This window comes from Ailuropoda melanoleuca, unplaced genomic scaffold (genome assembly GCF_002007445.2).
Source record: "Ailuropoda melanoleuca isolate Jingjing unplaced genomic scaffold, ASM200744v2 unplaced-scaffold11384, whole genome shotgun sequence".
Lineage (NCBI taxonomy): Eukaryota > Metazoa > Chordata > Mammalia > Carnivora > Ursidae > Ailuropoda > Ailuropoda melanoleuca.
Window position 1 is genome coordinate 1,016,044 of NW_023179820.1, and position 22,165 is coordinate 1,038,208.

The following is a 22,165-nucleotide window of genomic DNA, read 5'->3' on the forward strand; positions in this document are numbered from 1 at the left end:
CTGTTTTTGTGCCAGTACTATGCTGTCTTTGTGATCACAGCTTTGTAGTACAGCTCGAAATCCGGCATTGTTATGCCCGCAGCTTTGTTTTTCCTTTCAACACTTCCTTGGCGATTCGGAACCTTTTCTGGTTCCATACAAATTTAAGGACTATTTGTTGCAGTTTTTTGAAAAATGTCCTTGGTATTTTGATCGGGATAGCATTGAAAGTGTAGATTGCTCTGGGTAGCATGGACATTTTAACTATGCTAATTCTTCCAATCCATGAGCATGGAATATTTTTCCATCTTTTTGTGTCTTCTTCAATGTCTTTCAAGAGTGATTTATANTTACGCCTCTGCTTAAGTTAATTCCAAGGTAACGTATGGTTTTTGGTGCTATCGTAAATGGGATGGATTCTCTAATTTCTCTTTCTTCAGTCTCATTATTCATGTATAGAAATGCAACTGATTTCTGAGCATTGATTTTGTATCCCGCCACATTACTGAATTGCTCTAATAGTTTGGGAGTGGATTCTTTTGGGTTTTCCGTATAGAGTATCATGTCATCTGCGAAGAGAGACATTTTGACTTCTTCTTTGCCAATTTGGATACCTTTTATCCCTTTTTGTTGTCTGATTGCTGTTGCAAGGACTTCTAGTACTATGTTGAATAATGATGGCAAGGGTGGGCATCCTTGTCGTGTTCCTGGTCTTAAGGGAAAGGCTTCCAGCTTTTCCCCATTAAGAATGATATTTGCTGTAGGCTTTTCATAGATGGTTTTAATGAGATTGAGGAATGTACCCTCTATCCCTACACTCTGAAGGGTTTTAATCAAGAAAGGATGCTGTATTTTGTCAAATGCTTTTTCTGCATCTATTGAGAGAATCATGATTTCTGAATTTTTCTTTCTGGATAAAATCTAAGACACTGATAGATTTGCGAATGTTTAACCACGCTTGCATCCCAGGGATGAATCCCACTTGGTCATGATGGATAATCCTTTTAATGTACTGTTGGATTCTATTAGCCAGGATCTTGTTGAGGATTTTGGCATCCATATTCATTAGGGAAATCAGTTTGTAATTCTCCTTTTTGAGGGGGTCTTTGCCTGGTTTGGGGATCAAGGTAATATTGGCCTCATAGAATGAGTTTGTTAGCTTTCCTTCTGTTTCTATTTTTTGAAATAGCTTTAGGAGGATAGGTATTATTTCTTCTTTGTATATTTGGTAGAATTCCCCAGGAAAACCATCCGGGCCTGGACTTTTGCTTTTTGGAAGGTTTTTTATCCCTGACTCAATCTCTTCATAATTAATTGGCCTGTTTAAAAAATCAGTTTCTTCCTGTTTCAATCTTGGTAGTTTATAGGTTTCCAGGAAGGCCTCCATCTCTTCCAGATTGCTGAATTTATTGGCATAAAGCTCTTGATAAAAGTTTCTAATGATCCTTCCAATTTCATTGATGTTGGTTGTGACCTCCTTTTTCATTCATAATTTTAATAAATTGGGTCATTTCTCTATTCTTTTGAGTAAGTCTTGCCAGTGGTCTCTCAATTCTATTAATTCTCTCAAAGAGCCAGCTTCTAGCTCTGTTGATCTGCTATACTGTGCTCCTGGTTTCTAATTCATTGATTTCTACTCTAATCTTGGTCAACTGCTTCCTCGTGCATGGATTAGGCCTGTCCCTCTTTTGCTGTTCAGCTTCTCGAGTTGAGAATATAAAAACTGCATTTTAGATTTTCCTATTCTTTTTTAGTGAGGCTTGGACGGCTATGTATTTCCCCCTTAGGACTGCCTTTGCAGTATCCCGTAGCTTTTGGACCATTGTGTTTTTATTCTCGTTGGTCTCCATACGTTGTTTAAACTGATTTTTGATTTCCTGGTTTATCGAATCATTCCTGAGCAGGATGGTTCTTAGTCTCCAAGTGTTCAAGTTTCTTTGAAATTTTTCCATGTGGTTGAGTTCCAATTTCAGAGTTTTGTGCTCTGAGAATATGGAGGGTATAATATCAGTCTTTTGGTATCGGTTGAGACCTGTTTTGTGACCCAGAACATGGTCTATTCTTGAGAATGTCCCATGGGCATTAGAATAGAATGAGTATTCTTTGGTTCTGGGGTGTAGTGTTCTATATATATCTATGAGGTCCAACTCAATGAGTATGGCATTCAAAGCTCTTGTTTCTTTGCTGATTTCTTCCTTAGGTGATCTGTCTATTGCTGATAGTGGAGTGTTGAGGTCTCCTACTATTAGTGTATTTTTATCTGTATGTTTCTTTATTGTGGTTAAGAGTTGGCTTATTTATCTTGCTGCTCCCCAGTTGGGGGCATATATATTTATAATTGTCATATCCACTTGTTGGATACATCCTTTAAGAATGATATAGTGCCCTTCTGTGTCTCTAACTATAGTCTTTAGTTTAAAATCCAATCTATCTGATATGAGAATTGCTACCCCAGCTTTGTTTTGAGGTCCATTGGCGTGGAAGATGGTACTCCATCCCTTTACTTTCTGTCTGAATGTATCTTTGGGTTCAAAATGAGTCTCTTGTAGACAGCAAATGGATGGGTCATGTCTTTTTATCCAATCTCCAGCCCTGTGGCGTTTTATGGGAGCATTTAGGCCATTTACATTGATAGTGATTATTGAGAGATAACGATTTTAATGATGCCATGTTGCCAGTAAAGTCTTTTTATCTGTAGATTGTGACTTTCTGTTCTGTATCACTCTTGGGGCCTTTTTACTTTTATAGAACCCCCCCTTAATATCTCCTTTAGGGCTGGTTTCGTGATTACGAAATTGGTTAATGACTGGCGATTCTGGAAGGTCTTTATTTCTCCATCAATTCTGAATGACAGCCTTGCTGGATAAAGGATCCTTGGCTGCATGTTTTTCTCTGAAAGAGCTTTAAAAATGCCCCCCCNTTTTCTCTGAAAGAGGATTAAAAATGCCCCCCCCCAACCCTTTCTCTCATTCCAGGTCTCTGTAGACAGGTCTGACGTAATTCTGATACCTTTGCCTTGGTACGTGAGAAATTTCTTTGCCCTGGCCGCTTTCAGTACTGTATCCTTGGATCTAATATTTGCAAATTGCACTATGACGTTATGTGGTATAGGTTTGTCGTGGTTGAGGCTCGGGAGGGGTCCTCTCTGCCTCTTGGACACGAATGTTTGTTTCCCTTGCTAGATTAGGGAAGTTTTCAGCAACAATTTGTTCAAATATCTCTTTTAGACCTCTGTTTTTCTCCACCTCCTTGGGGATGCCGATGATTCTGACATTGAAACGTTTCATTGAGTCAGTAGTCTCCCGTAACCTACATTCCTGAGCATGGATTTTTTTGAGTCCAGATTCTTTTAGCTTTTTCTTCTACTGACCCATCCTCCAATTCGCTGATACGTTCTTCTGCCTCATTCACCCTGGCCGTCAGAGCCTCTAGTTTTGACTGCATTTGGCTCATAGAATTTTTAATTTCTTCCAGATTTGCTCTCATTTCTGCCCTTAGAGATTCTATATTCTCATTAACATTTTCGCTAATACTTGTTTTCAAGTCTACACATCATCTTGACCATTGTTACTCTGAATTCCATTTCTGATCATTTGGTTATATCCATATCCATTAGTTCTGTGGCAGAGGCCACAGACTCATTGTCTTTTCTTTGTTGGGGGGGATTTCTCCTTCTCGTCATTCTGATGAGGAGAGGGTGCGGGGTTGTCCAGAGCCCTAATTATTGACCGGGACCCAGGCCGTGCACCCTTGTTTTATAGGGATCTTAGTGATGTGGGCTTCTTGATTTTTCAGCCTGCCTTCTGGGGGAGGGGCCTGCCGCACCGTTACTCAGGCAACCCTGTTTGGGTAGAGTCTCCGTGTCCCCTGTGAGGGGGAATGGGGATGGTCCCTGGCGGTTTGCTGTTCCTATTATGAGAGTCAGAGCAGCAGTGGCCGAATCTCAGCCTCTGTCTCAGAACAGAGGGATCGCGGACCGTTCTCCACTGATGATCTGATCACTAACTCTGTTTCTCTTGGTGCTGCTCAACCCTGTAGCGTCCTGGGATGTGAGCCCCACACCCGGCGTCCCAGCCCTTACTTCCAGGGCCGGCGCGTCTCTGACCTTTGTGTTTCTAACACCGCCAGCAGCCAACCACCCCCTCGCGCTCCCGGAGCTCTGGTTTTCAGTCTGGTCGCATGCGTTCCCCAGCTCATGGTCTCAGTCTGCTCTCTCGCGGGTGCCGGTCAGTGAGTCCGCTCCCCCATGCAGGTGGCTACCGCTTCCCGGCACCTGAACGCCGGCGGCTCCCTCCCCCTTATGTTTATCTTCCGATATCTGTGCGCGGATTCACAGCTTCTTGCTTCGTACCTCAATACTCAGCGCTGGAGATGTTCATTTGTAGAGATCCAGATGTATCTTCCTGCGTCTCAGGCTGATTCCGTGGATGTTCAGGCTGGTCTGATACCCATCCAACCCGACTCGGGACCAGCTGAAAAAGGGTTCCCCTACTCTTCCGCCATCTTAACTCCCCTCTCTCAGAGTTGTAAGTTTGAGCTCCGTGTTGGGTGTAAAGATTACTTAAAAATAAAATATTTTGAAAAATATATTGGTAAAAATTACTTGGTTAAATTTTGTCATTTTGCAGCTGTTCCACTGGTACAGAAAGAGTTGACAATTTTTCTGAAGTTTTTCTCACACATCTTGTTGTAAAGGAATTTTGGCTTTGCGTCTTTAATGAAATTTTTTTTTAAGATTTTTTTTTTCCTTAAGAGAGAGAGCTTGCTCAGGGAGGGACAGGTGGGGAAGGAGAGGAAGAAAGTATGAAGCCTACTCCACACTGATTACAGAGCCCCCCACAGAGCTCAGTCTCACAACTGAGAGATCATGACCTAAGCCGAAACCAAGAGTTGGCTGCTTAACCGACTGAGCCACCTAGGCACCCCTTTAATAATGAAAATGTTAAGATGAAGTTATTAAAACAACATAGAAGTAAATGGGAAAAGTCAAAATCAGTTATTTGCTGTTATTATAATGGTGTTAAAGTAGGCAGGCGCAGGGACAAGGACTTTTAAGTTTCTTTAATTTTGTTACAATGTTTAAACAACTTTTTAAAATTTAGAATATGTTCAAAATATTACAAAGTTAATTTCCCATATGGGGAGTCAATAAGAAAAATACTAGCAAATGTGAAAAACTGGTCAACATTTTTACTAACCAAAGAACTAAAAATTATATAGATACAAATTTTCATCTAATATTGGTACCAATTATTAGAGCAAATGTACCTCAACTCATGCCAACGTGCTGCTGAGAGCTAGAGATAAAAATGTGGATTCGTGCTCCCAAGGAGCTTATAGTGTAATATTCTTTTTTAAAATGCTTCAAAGACTCCCATACTGACCTGAAATAAACCTTAGTATCCTAGAGTAACCTCCAAACTACCTGTCCCGACTTCACCATAACACACCTTTTTACCCACAGACCTCACTGATGGTGTCTCAACTATTACCTTATACAGGGTTCCTCAGCCAAGCACAGGTTTGCCTCAGGACCTTTGTACCTGCTGTTCTTACCATTCAGAACCCATGGCTTCCTCCCTAACATCCTTAGACCTCTGCCTAGAGACTGCTTGATCTGAGAAAGGCCTTCCCTAACCTTGCGTTATGAAAAGCATCTCCCCCACCCCCACTGCCCATGCTGCTTACTCTTTTTTTCTTCTGTCCATTACATTTGTCACTGTCAAATGTTAATGCTCGCTTGTGTGTTTGTTTATTGTCTCTCCTCACTCCACTCTGAGGGAAGACTTCATTCACTGTGGAGTCCCCAATACCTAGAACCAGGGTCCAGCACGTCAGGTGCTCAGCATAGATGAGTAGCCAGGCCAAGTGTTTATGAGGTGCATATAGTGACTAGGAGAGGTACACAAAAGTGTGTACCTGAAAAGTGTGTACTTCTCCACCCAAGAAATTTACTGGAAGTAACTGCTAAAAACATAATTAGAAATTCAGACAAACATTTATACAAAGAAATATCCACTACAACCTTGAAATGGTGAAAAACAGTCACATAAATCACTGACCGCTCCCCGCAGATAGGAGAATTTGTAAATAAACAATATCCTTACAAATGTATGTTCGTGTCACATTAAAGGTTTAAAAAAAAAAATGTTAGCTATCTGGAGATAAAAATGAAGAATGGTGTTTTTGGTTTTTTTTAAAGATTTTATTTATTTGAGAGGGAGAACACAAATACAAGCAGGGGGAAGCTGAGGGAGAAGCAAGCTCCCCACTGAGCAGGGAGCCCAATGCAGGGCTCAGTCCCAGAACCCTGTGATCATGACCTGAGCCACAGGCAGGTACTAAACCGACTGAGCCACCCAGGTGCCCCAAGAATGGTGTTTTAAGAATAAATGTGGTGGGGCGCCTGGGTGGCTCAGTTGAGTGTGGGACTCGCGATTTTGGCTCAGGTTTTAAGATCGAGCCCTGCAACTGGCTCTGCAGTCAGCTGGGAATCTGTTTTTCTCCCTCTTCCTCATTCCCTCCCCGACTCGGGTGCACACACATGTACACGTGCTCTCTCTCTAAAATAAATAAATGAAATCTTTTTAATAAAATAAAAATGTGGTAAACATCAAAAATAGTTATCTCTAAGTGGTACAAAGACTGGCAGTTTTGCCTAAATTATGCTTATGATTTCCCAAGTTTTCTGTTTCCACTGCTCTTTCAGATCAAACTTCAAGAGTCTCCTGAGGATATGCCCGCAGGGCAGACGCCTCACACTGTCATCCTTTTTGCTCACAATGATCTTGTTGACAAGGTTCAGCCTGGAGACAGAGTGAACGTTACAGGTAAGAATGTAGACTGTATTAATGAAATAAGTATATGTTGCTTTTTTTTTTTTTTTTTTTGGTATCTTTTAGTTTATCCTTTGGCTTGGTCATGCATCATTGGCATGAGGCTTGGTCCTGCCTGTAATGCTTTAATCACTTTTTTACCTAGCAGAATGGAACCTTTCAATCCGCTGTCCTTCGAGTTGCTTGCTCTTCACTGTCTCAGTATTCCAGAGCTGTGAGTGTATTTTGACCTGATAGCATTGGTGTCTTGAGAAAACAGCTCAGACAAGGCTAGTATTGGTAAGATTAGAGTTATACCAGCAGCTCCAGGAAGCAGCACTCACCAATTCTGGAATTTTAAATAATTTGCTGCTTACTTCCCAAATGTATAGCCAAGGGTTAACATTTACTCATTATAGAGAAGAAATGGGTCAGAGCACCTTGCTTCCATACAGGAGTTACAGTATGGTATTTTTAGAGGAAGTGGAGATTCAGAAACTTGCAGGTGACTGTAGCTGAGGTACTATGGTAATCTTTGACACAAGGTTCCTCCTCTTTTCTGGCCAGGAAAGTGCTCATTCCACTGTACCATGTGAATATGCCACTCTTTCTCTTGATGCTTCAGAGCAGCATGAGCACCTGGTTTCTCAAGGAGGGTATGTTTGTGTGCACAGTAGGTACAGTTCATTGAGGTCAAGGTGGGGACTGAGTCCAGGCAGTGGCCTTGGCTCTTGGTGTAGCCCATCGGTTGTGTTCAGTGAGTTAGGACTTCTCATCCTGTGTCCCCCCAGTATGAAGCTCAACAGTTGCCCATAGCAATCTTAAGTTCTAAAAGCACTTGTAGTTCATTAACAATGTGAAAGAACGTGTCATTAGTGAAGGATGTGCAATCCTTGTTCTGCCACCCTACTGGTCTGAAACTTTGATGAAGTGTTTAATCTGCTATTTTATTATCCTCAACTGCCAAGTGGAATTAATGTGATGATACAGGTGAATGTATTGGCGGGGGGGTGGGGGGCCTGTGGACAGCGCAATATAGATGTAAAATAAGTATTGATGTTGTTCTGTGATGATGAATCATTGCAAGCACCAGTAAAGATAACTAGACCACTTTAATAGTCATCCATCCCTAATCCAGCTTGCTCTGAAGGTTTTGTACTCTCAGAATGTTACATATAAACTGGTTTTTATGTTTTGAAAAAGAATGACATTGACCTGTTAAATCAACAAAAGGATTGGTGATCTATGGTGAGTTGCTAAGAAGCCTGTAATAGAGCAGATGCTAATTCCTTAGAAAGTGGCAAGGACTTGGATTGTCCCAGAGTCCAGGCCTTCTAGACTGAAAGTCAGAAAAGATAAACATTACAAATTATGTCAGTTTGGGAAACTCTTCTTGGAGAACAAAGGAGTTGGTATGGTTGAAGGGCTGATCATTTATTTCTTCTACTGTTCTTACATTGTATTTAGGAAGCACGCTAGGGCATGGCCATTCATCTAGAAACACTTTTTATTATTAACAACATGTAATAATTTTTCCTTTACCATATCTTTTTTTTTTTTTAAGATTGTATTTATTTGACAGAGAGAGACACAGCGAGAGAGGGAACACAAGCAGGGGGGAGTGGGAGAGGGAGAAGCAGGCTTCCCGCTGAGCAGGGAGCCCAATGCAGGGCTTGATCCCAGGACCCCAGGATCATGATCTGAGGCGAAGGCAGACGCTTAACGACTGAGCCACCCAGGCGCCCCTCCTTTACCATATCTTTACCTTAACCCAGTAGACTGTCTTGTCTGTGAAATAAGTTTTTAGTAATTTTTTTAAAGATTTTATTTGAATAATTTTTAAAAGAGCTTTTAGGATTTCCTTTTCAAATTTTTGGTACAGATTTTAGTACTTTGTTGTAGTCAAATAATTAATACTAAGCAGATTCTGTACATTCAGCTTAAGAGAAATGAAAATACTATTTCAAAATACTATTTATTGAACACAGCTGTAAGCCAGCATTGTGCTAAAAGCAAAGTAATTTCATTTAAATCTCAGAATGACTATATGCAGTATGATTATACTCAGGTCCCCAAGATCATAGAGCTAACGGATGGTCACAGATGAACACAGTTTTAGGTCTGCTTTTTTCAAAAACCTGTGTTCTTCCCAACGTGCCTTGCCCCCTTTAGCAGGGAGCTTTGCATTATAGGCCTGAGTCCTTGACTCTAGGAGGGCCATGAAGGCAGTGTGCTCAAAGCTCACCTCCCCTGCCAGCCCTCAGATCTCTTAAGTGCTGCCTGCTGTCTGCTAGTTTATGAGACATTTAGGGGAAGGTAAAAGCATATCTCTTGGTTGTGCCCTCAGGCATCTATAGAGCTGTTCCTATTCGAGTGAACTCAAGAGTGAGTAATGTGAAGGCTGTCTACAAAACCCACATTGATGTCATTCACTATCGGAAAACTGATGCAAAACGTCTGCATGGACTTGATGAAGAAGCAGAGCAGAAACTTTTTTCAGAGAAGCGTGTGGAATTGCTTAAGGAACTTTCTAGAAAGCCAGACATTTATGAGAGACTGGCTTCAGCCTTGGCTCCAAGCATTTATGAACATGAAGATATAAAGAAGGTAACAATGGACTTTTAACTTTGATCAGGATTTATAGTTCTTTGAGATCAAAAAGAATGAACATCCCCCCCGCCCCATACTGCCACCACCCCTCCACCCTGCCCCTAAAGGATACGGACTGTTGCCTATTCCACAGAATAAGGTGCTCACCATCTAACTTGGTTATTGGTTGACAAAAATCCCAGCATCATTGTTCATTTCCTCGTATCTACGTTGAGCTTACATGTTTCTAAACATAACAAAAGCCAGATGGAGTCAGAGTAGGAATTTACATGGCCACCATTTTGGCACAGTGGTATGTGCTTCTATATAAATTGGTTAATGATAACTTAAAGCACTGTTGTATTTATATCTTCCCTTAATTTATTTATAATTTTTTATTCATAGGATAAGAAAATACCTCTAACATTTAAACTAGATCTCAGTTACTCTGTAATAAGTGAATGTTTAAACATGTTTGTTTAGGGAATCTTGCTTCAGCTCTTTGGTGGAACAAGGAAGGATTTTAGTCACACAGGAAGAGGCAAATTTCGTGCTGAGATCAACATCCTGTTGTGTGGTGACCCTGGGACCAGTAAGTCCCAGCTGCTGCAGTATGTGTACAATCTGGTCCCCAGGGGCCAGTACACATCCGGGAAAGGCTCCAGTGCAGTCGGCCTCACTGCGTATGTGATGAAAGACCCCGAGACAAGGCAGCTTGTCTTGCAGACTGGTGCTCTTGTCCTGAGTGACAATGGTATCTGCTGTATTGATGAGTTTGACAAGATGAATGAAAGTACAAGATCAGTACTACATGAAGTAATGGAACAGCAGACTCTTTCTATTGCAAAGGTGAGGCCCATTCTCTATGTGTAAACACGGGCACACTTAGGAATCTAGCATCTATATTCACCTTGGTTCTAACTTGGTAAACTCATGAATGCTTTCCCTATTAGGTTTCAGCTAAATGTCTTTGAATATTTCCTCTTTCATCTTGTTGCTATACTAACCCACTAATATTTCATAGAACTTGAGTTTGTCCTCAGTGTCATGCAGGGGGTTTCTGAGAAGAATGTGATTAATATACATTTGTCTAAAATACGATTGTTGGCATGAATCTGAGGATGGCATTGTCCCAGATAAATCTGTTGATATCACCCTTCCAAGGTGATGTGTGTGGTTCTTGGTGACAGTGAATATATGGGAAAGGGCATGCCAGGTGAAGATAGCTCACGCTGTTCCTGCCAGCATCAGGGTGAAGCTTCTAACTACACTGTTTTCTCTGATAGGCTGGGATTATTTGCCAGCTCAATGCCCGCACGTCTGTCCTGGCAGCAGCAAATCCTATTGAGTCTCAGTGGAATCCTAAAAAAACTACCATTGAAAATATCCAGCTACCTCACACATTATTATCAAGGTATGAGAACATAAAGAAGATGCTCTTACTTTGCTCATTTGTAGAATTTTCAGGGTGAGATAAAAGGAAATAATAAACTTCAACAACTGCTAGCATCATAAGCTCTTCACTCTAATGCAGTTTTCTAATATGGGTGGTCAGGGTTTCATGACAAGGACTGTGTTTCTCTACTCAGCCGTGGGTAGCACCTTAACATTTATTCATTCTTTGAAACTGTTACAACATGTCACCTTGATCCTTTTCAGAAGCCCATCACTCATTGCCTCATCTCAATCTTAAAGTCGTTAAAGAATATCATCAAAGTACGGAAAAAAAGCTTCACATGACAGATAGGGTTCTGAAAAATTGAGTTTGTTTAAGTGGAGTTGTGTAATCCAGTTTTTCTCAACCCCACTGCTACAAATATTGATTTCATTAATGGATTATAATAGTATTTCATAAATGGATTTTAGATTTTAATTATTCAACTTTTTTCCAAAGTTGTGTTTTTTGTTTTTTGGGGTTTTTTTCCAAAACACTTGAATGCTTTTTCCTTTAAATCTTCCAATCTTCAAAATTACAATAACATTTCCCTTGGAGGAATCTTATTTCTTTGACTCAGCTGTTTGGTGACCAGCCATTTCCTGGGCAGACCTAAGGGCCCGAAGAGTGGGTGCCTGCTGGGGCCAGAATACGGAGAAAGGGATTGATCTGAAGGCTCACCAGACAACTGGACAACAGACTGTTAATTCTCCCTTGGCAGCCCTGACTACGCACACCTTCACTGTACCAATGCCCAGGAGCAATTTTTTTTTTTTAAGATTAATTTGAGAGAGAAAGCGCTGGGAGGAGAGGGGATACCGGGGTGGGGGGGGCGGAGAGAATCTCCAACTGATTCCCCACTGAGTGCGGACCCCAATGCAGTCATGAGATCATGACCTGAGCCAAAACCAAGAGTCAGGGGCTTAAGCAGCTGAGCCACCCAGGAGCCCCAAGAGCGATTTTTAAGTTACATATGTGAGTATGTTGATGTCCCAAGCAGGAAAACAGTGTTTTTACAATATTTTCTCAGGTTTGATTTGATATTCCTCATGCTGGACCCTCAGGACGAAACCTATGATAGGCGTCTGGCCCACCACCTCGTCGCTTTGTACTACCAGAGCGAGGAGCAGATGGAGGAGGAGTTCATGGACATGGCAGTGCTGAAGGACTACATTGCTTACGCCCACAGCATGGTCATGCCTCGTCTGAGCCAGGAAGCCAGCCAGGCTCTCATTGAGGTAACACACATCCACGTTTAAACCCGGAAAAATGTTTTTGTTGAGCCTATAGCATTAATGTAACTAGCTGACCGTCTCCCTTAAAAAAAATTTTGTTAATATCCTACTATTTCCTATAACTACATTTTCCTCCTGTGTTGCAAAATTGACTATTCCAAGGGTAAAAAGGGGGGAAAGATTTCTTTTATATATGTCATATAAACTTTTTATAATTAAGTATTTGTAAGCACAGTGAATTTAAGATCTGAATACATGAGTTGAAGTTAGGCGGGGCACCTGGGTGGCTCAGGCGTTGGACGTCTGCCTTCGGCTCAGGGCGTGATCCCACAGTCCTGGGATTGAGCCCCACATCGGGCTCCTCCGCTGGGAGCCTGCTTCTTCCTCTCCCACTCCCCCTGCTTGTGTTCCTTCTCTCACTGGCTGTCTTTCACTCTGTCAAATAAATGAATAAAATCTTTAAAAAAAAAAAAATAGAAGTTACACTGCTTTGTAACTTTGTAACTCTGGAGAAGTCATCTAATTTCTCTGAGCTTCCATTTGCTGGTTTCTAAAAAAGTAAAATGAATTGTGAGTACTTGATGTTCACTTTTCAGTATCCTTTCACATGGAGAGCAGTGCCTAATGACACATTTAGTTATTCAAATGTTATATTAGGAAGATTCCTGGTGCTGTTATGGGCTTTACATCCTAACTAAGCCCCTAAAAATACTCAAAGTTATAGATGATGTGTAATTTTTCATTTGTATCATATACTTGAGAGTTGCTAAGAAAAAAATAATGTTATATATATGTGAGTTTAATACAACTCAGCTTTGTAACATTATTCCAGTAATCTTTGCATACCTCACTCATTAAATGAACCCTCAGCAGGGGAGTAAACTAGAATTGGTGCCTGAGCTTTTTCAGACAGGCACCCTGATAGTCCTCTGCTGTAATGGTGGCCTGCCCTTTACCCCAATACACCGTGTCCCCTGAGTGCCGGCCTCACACACCTCACTGCCTATTCCCGTTCTTCACTCTTCGTAGCCACATCAGATACTGCCATCTTGTGAGCTTAAGGCACGAGGCTAGATCTGACTTTTAATTCCCCTCAGTACTGTACCTGGCAGCTGGTATTTAATAGAATCCTAACTGTTCGGAATTCAGCCACAAAACTAAAGTATTGTTATAAGGAGTTGGGTTTTTGTTTTTGTTTTTTCCTGTCTACACTAGGCTTATGTAGACATGAGGAAGATTGGTAGCAGCCGAGGAATGGTTTCTGCATACCCTCGACAGCTGGAGTCATTAATTCGATTAGCAGAAGCCCATGCTAAAATACGATTCTCAAACAAAGTTGAAGCAGTTGATGTTGAAGAAGCAAAACGCCTCCATCGGGAAGCCCTAAAACAGTCTGCCACTGACCCCCGAACTGGCATTGTGGACATATCTATTCTAACTACAGGTCTGTTATTTGCATTGAACATAAGAGCACATGAGAATTTTTTAATATATATACACTTAATGTATAAGTAATTTGTATTTCATATTTGATGAAATGATTTGAAGTGGCAGAGGTTCTTGACCTTTTTCAGATCAGGGCCTCTTTGAGAATCTGTTAAAAGTTGAGAAAAATATGCCTAGCACACTTGCATGCACACACACAGGGTTGTATCTAATTTCACAGTACTCTTCTGCTGTCTAGGCACCTGTGTTAGTCCACTTTAAAGAAGTATTCATTTCTTAGAGCACTGACTGCTTGCTATACAGATTATGTGGACTGTGTTTCAGTGGGAACTAGCAGTTAATGGCTTATAGAAAATTGGAAACACCAGAGAATTCAGAACTCACAATTTTGAATATATTTTCGCATTCAGCCACTGTCCCCTAACCTTTTTTGTGGCAACACTACTAAAGAAATATTTATGGAAATTTGAAATATTTCGCTTCCTTGTAGCAGAAATATTTTCATTAATTTTTTTCTTTTTTTTTTTTTTTCATTTAAATCAGGAATGAGTGCCACGTCTCGTAAACGGAAAGAAGAGTTAGCTGAAGCGTTGAAAAAACTTATTTTATCTAAGGGCAAAACACCAGCTCTAAAATATCAGCAACTTTTTGAAGATATCCGGGGACAGTCTGACATAGTAAGTGTTTATAAGTATTATCTGCTTAATAGAGTTTTTGTTTTTTACCTTAGTACTTATAAGGTTCTTTTTAAATCTTTTTCTTTCCTTTAAGTATTAAATGTAGGTCTGGATTAAAAAAAGTAAAATCACCCATAAACCCAAAAAATAATCACAAAATTTTGTTGTATTCCTTTAATAGTTTTTGTATGTGTATAGGTGCACATGTGGTCTTTTCTTTGAAAAATGAACGTAGTCAATTAGAGTTACACTGTTTTATAACTTGCTTTTTCTTTGGTTTTTAATTAAAAATATGCTATTAACATCATCTGTGATGGTAAGTAGACTTAACATTATTTATAATGACTGCGTAAGATCCCTTTGCATGCCTATTCCATCGTTTACTTAACCGATTGTTGGACATTAGGATGTTTGCAGTTTTTTCCTATTATAGTGTTAACCATGCATGTTAGCCATGTAAGTTAATTTAATGATGAAATGATCAGGTTCCCTTTTGTAAATAAAGTTGGGTTGCCCAGTGAAAAGAACTCCAGGGTCCAAGTCTAGCCATTTGCCTTCTTTCGTACTGCCTCTTCACTTGCATATTTCCTGCGGCTGCATTAACACTACAGGGGCAGAGTTGAATATTTCTACAGACCATATGGGTAGATGTCAAGCCTGTCTATTTACCTGATATCAGACCCTCTACAGGAAATGGTTGCCCCTCCTGAGTTAGAACCTAAGGAATGTATGTATACAGCCACCAAAAAGAAAAGAGACTGGTGATTCTTTACATTGAAATCATTGTGTATCTAACAGGTAAGGGAGTACTTGACATGTAAAATAATTGTTTTCATCTCTTCCCCAAAGGCTATTACCAAAGATATGTTTGAAGAAGCCCTGCGTGCCTTGGCTGATGATGACTTCTTAACAGTAACTGGCAAAACTGTCCGCTTGCTCTGAAGCTCTGGTGAGCAGCGCCGTGGGTGTTGTACTGTGTGCAAATGTGTACAGCACAGGGGCCAATCAGCTGTCGCTGTTGCTGTCAGTGGAAATAGACTCTTAAAGTCATCATTTGGTTCCATAAAAATTTTCTAACCTGGGTTCAGTTTTCACAGCAAAGTGTGTTTTCACTTGTTTAACATTTTAAGTAAAAATACTATGCCAATTTACAATTTACAGTAGAGGTTATTTTTTTAAGTGCCATTATTTTAGCACCAGGGCGTTTAATCTGTATTGCCATATATATATGTATCTATGTATGTATGTATGTATGTATGTGTCAGGATGTCAGGGTTTTTTTGGAAATTGCAGTCTGGGTCATGGGTTGTGGTTTTTGTGCTGGACTTTCTTAAGGCAGTCATCCATATGCTTGAAGTTTTTGTAATATGAGATAAAAACCTAGCCAGGGTATATCATTCAGTGTGAGGTAATGAAGGACCAGAGCGTTTCTCCCTCTTAAAACTCTCAAGTGTAATTCCTTCTAGAGGCTTGTTCTCATGCCTCCCATAAGATTAAAAAAATGGGTGGTTGGAAATGATTAGGTTTAGGTTGACTTCTTTTTTATCCTAGTATGTAAACTTTTTCCTAAATAAATGATTGAATAAGTAATACTTGGTTGTCTGGTATTATTTTTCATGAAGAGAAAAAGCTTTAATAAACACTATATTCATGGACATTCATGATGGTAATAAGTACTTTAGAACTCACAAAATAAGTTCACTATAATAAGTTCTAATTTATTTCAATCCTAGCAGGCACTATCCTTTTTTTTTTTAAGACATTATTTATCAGAGAGAGAGCATAAGCAGGGGGAGCAGCAGGCAGAAGAAGAAGCAGGCTCCCTACTGAGCAAGGAGCCCAATGCAGGACTGACTCAGTCCCAGGACCCTGGAATCATGACCTGAGCTGAAGGCAGACACTTAACCAACTGAGCCACCCAAGAGTCCCATAGCAGGCATTATTCTTATAACACCACCATAGGCTGGAAATTTATACAGAAATAAGACTATAATAAATAATCTCTGAAACATTGAAGTTATTGTATGAGTTAGCCTTTTTTAATAATTTTTTCATAATTTTATAATTTAGGATCAACATTCATTAATCTAGTATCCATAGGAAATGATAGGACTAACTTAATGGTTAAATAGCATTAAATGTTAACATTGGAATGATATTTAGAGGCTTTTTTTCCCTAAGATTTTATTTATTTATTTTAGAGTATATGCCAATGAGGGGGAGGGGTAGAGGAAGAGGCAGAGAATCTCAAGCAGACTCCACACTGAGTGCGGAGCCCGTCTTGGGGCTTAATCTCATGACCTCAAGATCATGACCTGAGTTGGACACTTAACTGACTGAGCCACCCAGGTGCCCTTAGAGTTAAATTTTCATCAAACTCTTTTCTTTTCATCAGTCATCATTCTTATCTGTGCTGTTCTTGGCAGGTTTGCAAAATGCCTTGTATCTTGAAGGAGGCAGTAGTTAGGTTGGGGCTTCACCACAGGATCCAGGCCAAACTGCCCACCAAGTGACTTTACTAGTAAAGTTTCCTCGGTGAAATCACTGTGTAGGACACCCTTTTGTATGTAATTGTCAGCCACTCTGTAGGTTCAGTCTTTCCTTTTTATAGATGAAGGAAGCAAGAGGTCTCATCTCTTGCCTGAAGACCCAAAGCAAGAGATGAAGCTGGAATTAAAAATCAAGTCTTCTGATTAAAATTTAACTATGTAAGGATGCCATGCTCTGGCTATAAGTCGGGTTTTTAACTATTCGGTGCTTTTGGACACATTGCTTACATTTCCAAAATCACATGAAGTTTCCTTGGTGCCTGTCACGTGATACATTCTTCATAATGTTCAGTTGAGAGAAGTTTCAGTCTGTTGAACTATGTTCTTATGACCACATGTTATTCAGACTAGAAATAAGTTTTACTCACATCTCTTTGAGTTACTCAGAAATAACTGGTTCTTAGGCTGTGCTTGAGCTTGTCACTGACAAGCTGTAAATAGCATACATTATCATTATGAAAATTACACACGTAGGGTTTTATGAGGCAAAGTTACCTGAAAGTAATTGGAAACCATCCCATGGCCCCTGAGAATGAGCTCTCCTGACTTTTACCCTAAATCACGTACTGAATAAGGTCACAAAAAAATGAGTTCCTTGTACAAATACAAACTAATTAAAAAACACTCCATTGCTGCCACTAGGTACTAGGTAGCTAGAGATCAAGGTGTCAAAAGTTCCGGAGCTGATTATACATTTCTGTAGAGTTGTTAAAATTGATAGAGGAAATAAAGACAGGTTCTTCCTCCAAATTCTTAGCCTGAAGTAATGGCTAGGAAGTTGGAAACCATATTTGAAATTGAATATGCACTGATAGTTCCTGAAATTGCTTGGGAAATAATGTATACTCAAATAGTTCACTTAATTTTTTTCTCCCTGATGTCTATACATTAGTAATTTTTTCCTAAACCTTTAAATTCAATACTAAGATGGAAATTCTGTACAATGCAAATGAAATATATGTGTAGTTTGGTTTTAAGGGAATTTTAGTTGAACGAAAATAATGTGGCTGTTCTGTTGCTGGGTTGTTCCATCATAGTGAATTTAACTTTATTTCAGTGAATTTCTTGTTCACATCTATGACTTGCCCAGTGGTCTGTAAGTAGCTGAAAGCAGAGATGGTGATAACCTCAGTGCAGTGCCTGGTAATAGATGTGTGTTAACATATTTATAAAGAGAATTGCCTCCTATGAAGGGAGAGTGAGGATATAAAAATTATCAGAGAACCTTCTTGAAATCAGTGATATCTCAGGATGTGGAATGGAAGAATAAGAGGATGTGTTGAATTAGAGCTCTGCCCCCTGAATTCTGACAGACGCTCCCTGAGAGGTATGCCTCATGACTCAGTTACAGTATCTCCTATCCCTCAGGACTATGGGATAGGAAAGATCGAGAGCCACTACCTTTGTCTGAAGAGCATCCCCCTATTTGTAGCAGGTGGTTTAAGGAGCATAAGTGCAGGCTGCCAAGCTCACATCCCGGCTCATGGCTTACTGCCAATGTACAGTGCTTAGGACACTGATACAGTAAGTGCTCAGTACTATTAGTGTGAACAGAATAAGAAGAATGTGGGTTTTTCTTATGAGGACAGTACAGTTTCAGGTTAATTCCTATGAATATGTTTTTTCAAAAACACTACAGTATAATATACTCCACTTGAATTTTTTTCTCTCTGATTTTGACCCTGAGAGATAAACTTGCTAGTTAAAATGGCTTTATTTGCGGACACCTGGGTGGCTCAGTCGTTAAGCATCTGCCTTTGGCTCAGGTCATGATCCCAGGTCCTGGGGCCGAGTCCCGTATCAGGCTCTCTGCTCAGCAGGGAACCTGCTTTTCCCTCTGCCTGCTACTCCCCCTGCTTGTGCTCTCTCTCTGTCAAATAAATAAAATCTTTAAAAAAATGGCTTTCNCCAAAGGCAAGAGAAATAAAAGATAAAATGAACTTATGGGACTTTATCAGGATAAAGAGCTTCTGCACAGCCAAGGAAACAGTCAAAAAAACTAAGAGACAGCCCACGGAATGGGAGAATATATTTGCAAAGGACACCACAGATAAAGGACTGGTATCCAAGATCTACAAAGAACTTCTCAAACTCAATACACGAGAAACAAATAAACAAATCATAAAATGGGCAGAAGATATGAACAGACACTTTTCCAATGAAGACATACAAATGGCTAACAGACACATGAAAAAATGTTCAAAATCATTAGCCATCAGGGAAATTCAAATCAAAACCACACTGAGATACCACCTTACGCCAGTTAGAATGGCAAAGATAGACAAGGCAAGAAACAACAATTGTTGGAGAGGATGTGGAGAAAGGGGATCCCTCCTACATTGTTGGTGGGAATGCAAGTTGGTACAGCCACTCTGGAAAACAGTGTGGAGGTCCCTTAAAAAGTTAAAAATTGAACTACCCTATGACCCAGCCATTGCACTACTGGGTGTTTACCCCAAAGATACAGACGTAGTAAAGAGAAGGGCCATATGCACCCCAATGTTCATAGCTGCATTGTCCACAATAGCCAAATCATGGAAGGAGCCGAGATGCCCTTCAACAGATGACTGGATTAAGAAGCTGTGGTCCATATATACAATGGAATATTACTCAGCTATCAGAAAGAACGAATTCTCAACATTTGCTGCAACATGGACGGCACTGGAGGAGATAATGCTAAGTGAAATAAGTCAAGCAGAGAAAGACAATTATCATATGATTTCTCTCATCTATGGAACATAAGAACTAGGAGGATCGGTAGGGGAAGAAAGGGATAAAGAAAAGGGGGGTAATCAGAAGGGGGAATGAAACATGAGAGACTATGGACTATGAGAAACAAACTGAAGACTTCAGAGGGGAGGGGGTGGGGGAATGGGATAGACTGGTGATGGGTAGTAAGGAGGGCACGTATTGCATGGTGCACTGGGTGTTATATGCAACTAATGAAAGCATCAAACTTTACATCGGAATCTGGGGATGTACTGTATGGTGATTAACATAATATAATAAAATTTAAAAAAATGGCTTTATTTCATTTACACAAATATACACATGTTGTTCTCCTTCCAGTATCCCTCATAAATATAATCAATCCCATCCAAAGGAGTCAAAATTTAGCAAGAATAAAGAAACCAGCATTTAATGACTTAGCAAACAGGTCAGGGCATAATTAAGAGAGTGCTGTTACTTATTAAATCTAAAGTAATTTCTTGGGGCACCTGGGTAGTTATTAAGCATCTGCCTTCAGCTCAGGTCATGATCCCAGCGTTCTGGGATCGAGCCCCGCATCAGGCTCCCTGCTCAGTGAGAAGCCTGCTTCTCCCTCTCCCACTCCCCCTGCTTGTGTTCTCTCTCTCTTACTCCCTCTCTCTCTCTGTCAAATAAATAAATAAAATCTTTTAAATCAATCACTCAATCTAAGGTAATTTTTTAAAATACCTTTGCAATTCAATTTTTTAAACCTTTTTTAAAGATTTTTTTTTTATTTTGGAGAGAGAGAGAGAGTGCAAGCGTGGGGAGGGGCAGAGGGAAAGGGAGAGAGGACATTTCAAGCAGACTCCATGCTGAGCAGGGAGCCCGAGCCGAAATCAAAAGTTGGACGCTTAACTGACTAAGCCACCCAGGTGCCCCAATTTTTAAAACTTCTTGAAATAAATTTCAGATTTACACAAAAGTTGTAAGAATAGTGAAAATAATTCCCATATATCCTTTACTCAAATTATTTTAGTGTTAACTTTTTCTCAAATCTGCTCTCATTCTCTATTAATGTTTTTTTAATCATTTAAGAGAAACTAACAGGATGCTCCTTTACTTCTAAAAACTTGCTAAAAACCATGTATATCCCCAAAACAATGACATTGCCGTATATAACCACAGAACAATTTCATAACATAATTTTTAAAATGAATCCTGTTACCTAATGTACAGATGTTCAAATTTCATCAATTGTCTCAATCATGTTTCTCACAGTAAAAGTAAAAAATCCCTATTTCTGTGACAGCATCACAAGTTGCTTTTCATTTTTCATGTCTAGTCTCCTTCAATCTGGAACGTTCCTAGGTTTTTTTCATGACTTTGACATTTTGAAAGAGTACAGGCCAGTTCTTGTTAAACTATCCCTCAGTTTGGGTTTGTCTGATGTCTTTATGATTAGATACTCGGTATCCATTTCGGCAGGAACCACTGAAGTGATGCTGAGACCAGTGCATTATACCAAGAGAATCAGTAAGCCTGACACTTTACTGCTAGGTTAAACTCAATCACTTGAGTAAGGTGGTATCTGCTAGGTTTCTTCATTGTTATTTACTATTTTTCCCCCCTACTAATTCTAAGTATCTTCTGGGGAGACAATCAGGGCTATGTAAATATTGTTTCTCATTAAATTTTGTGAGAAATATGCACACATGATCCCATTTGCCCTTTACCCTTTAATACTGGAATTGATCTTTTTATTTTTTAAATTTTTTTTAGAGATTTTATTTATTTGAGAGAGCACAGAGGGAGAGGGAGAGGGAGAAGTAGACTCCCCGCTGAGCACAGAGCCCAACTAGGGGCTAATTCCAGGACCCTGAGACCATGAATTAGCCTCTTAACCGACTGAGTTACCCAGGTGCTCCTGGAATTGATCTTTTTAAAACAAATCACATTACTGTGATTTGGCAATGCCATACAAATTGGCATTATCTCATTTCCTAAAACCTTTCAAAGATTACCTATTCTAATTAAAATAAAATAGAAACTCCTAATCATTCATAATTTTTTAAATTTATTTTTTAGGGGCACCTGGGTGGGACAGCGGTTAAGCGGCTGCCTTCGGCTCAGGGCGTGATCCCGGCGTTATGGGATCGAGTCCCACATCAGGCTCCTCTGCTACGAGCCTGCTTCTTCCTCTCCCACTCCCCCTGCATGTGTTCCCTCTCTCGCTGGCTGTCTCTATCTCTGTCGAATAAATAAAATAAATAAAATCTTTTTTTTTTAAATTTATTTTTTAATTTAAATTAATTAACATATACTGTATTATTAGTTTCAGAGGTAGAGTTCAGTGATTCATCAATCTCATACCCAGTGCTCATTACATCACGCACCCAACTTGATGTTCATCACCTAGTAACCCCATCCCCCCCTCCAGCAACCCTCAGTTCATTTCCTATGATTAATAGTCTCTTATGGTTTGTCTCCCTCTCTGATTTTGTCTTATTTTATTTTTCTCTCCCTTCCCCTATGACCCTCTGTTTTGTTTCTTAAATTCCACATCAGTGAGATCATATGATAATTGTCTTTCTCTGATTGACTTATTTCACTTAGCATAATACACTCTAGTTCCATCCACATCATTGCAAATGGCAAGATTTCATTTTTTTTGATGGCTGAGTAGTATTCTATTGTATGTATGTATATATCTTCTTTATCCATTCATCTGTAGATGGACATTTGGGCTCTT

The 22,165-nt window shown here is 39.9% G+C and overlaps 1 protein-coding gene across 3 annotated transcripts in view; it reads left to right on the forward strand.

The window, feature by feature from the left end:
* The window catches only part of MCM4 (minichromosome maintenance complex component 4), a 22,433-nt gene extending 6,667 nt beyond the window's left edge, over positions 1-15,766 (forward strand). For all 3 annotated transcript variants that reach the window (XM_002927652.4, XM_034650159.1, XM_034650160.1), the window contains exons 10-17: positions 6,689-6,809; positions 9,142-9,401; positions 9,867-10,232; positions 10,670-10,797; positions 11,849-12,056; positions 13,269-13,497; positions 14,043-14,176; positions 15,026-15,766. In XM_002927652.4, the coding sequence (XP_002927698.1) occupies positions 6,689-6,809; positions 9,142-9,401; positions 9,867-10,232; positions 10,670-10,797; positions 11,849-12,056; positions 13,269-13,497; positions 14,043-14,176; positions 15,026-15,118 (1,539 nt within the window). In that variant the 3' untranslated portion in view covers positions 15,119-15,766. The remainder of the gene's footprint in view (positions 1-6,688; positions 6,810-9,141; positions 9,402-9,866; positions 10,233-10,669; positions 10,798-11,848; positions 12,057-13,268; positions 13,498-14,042; positions 14,177-15,025) is intronic.
* The last annotated feature ends 6,399 nt before the right edge of the window (positions 15,767-22,165 follow it).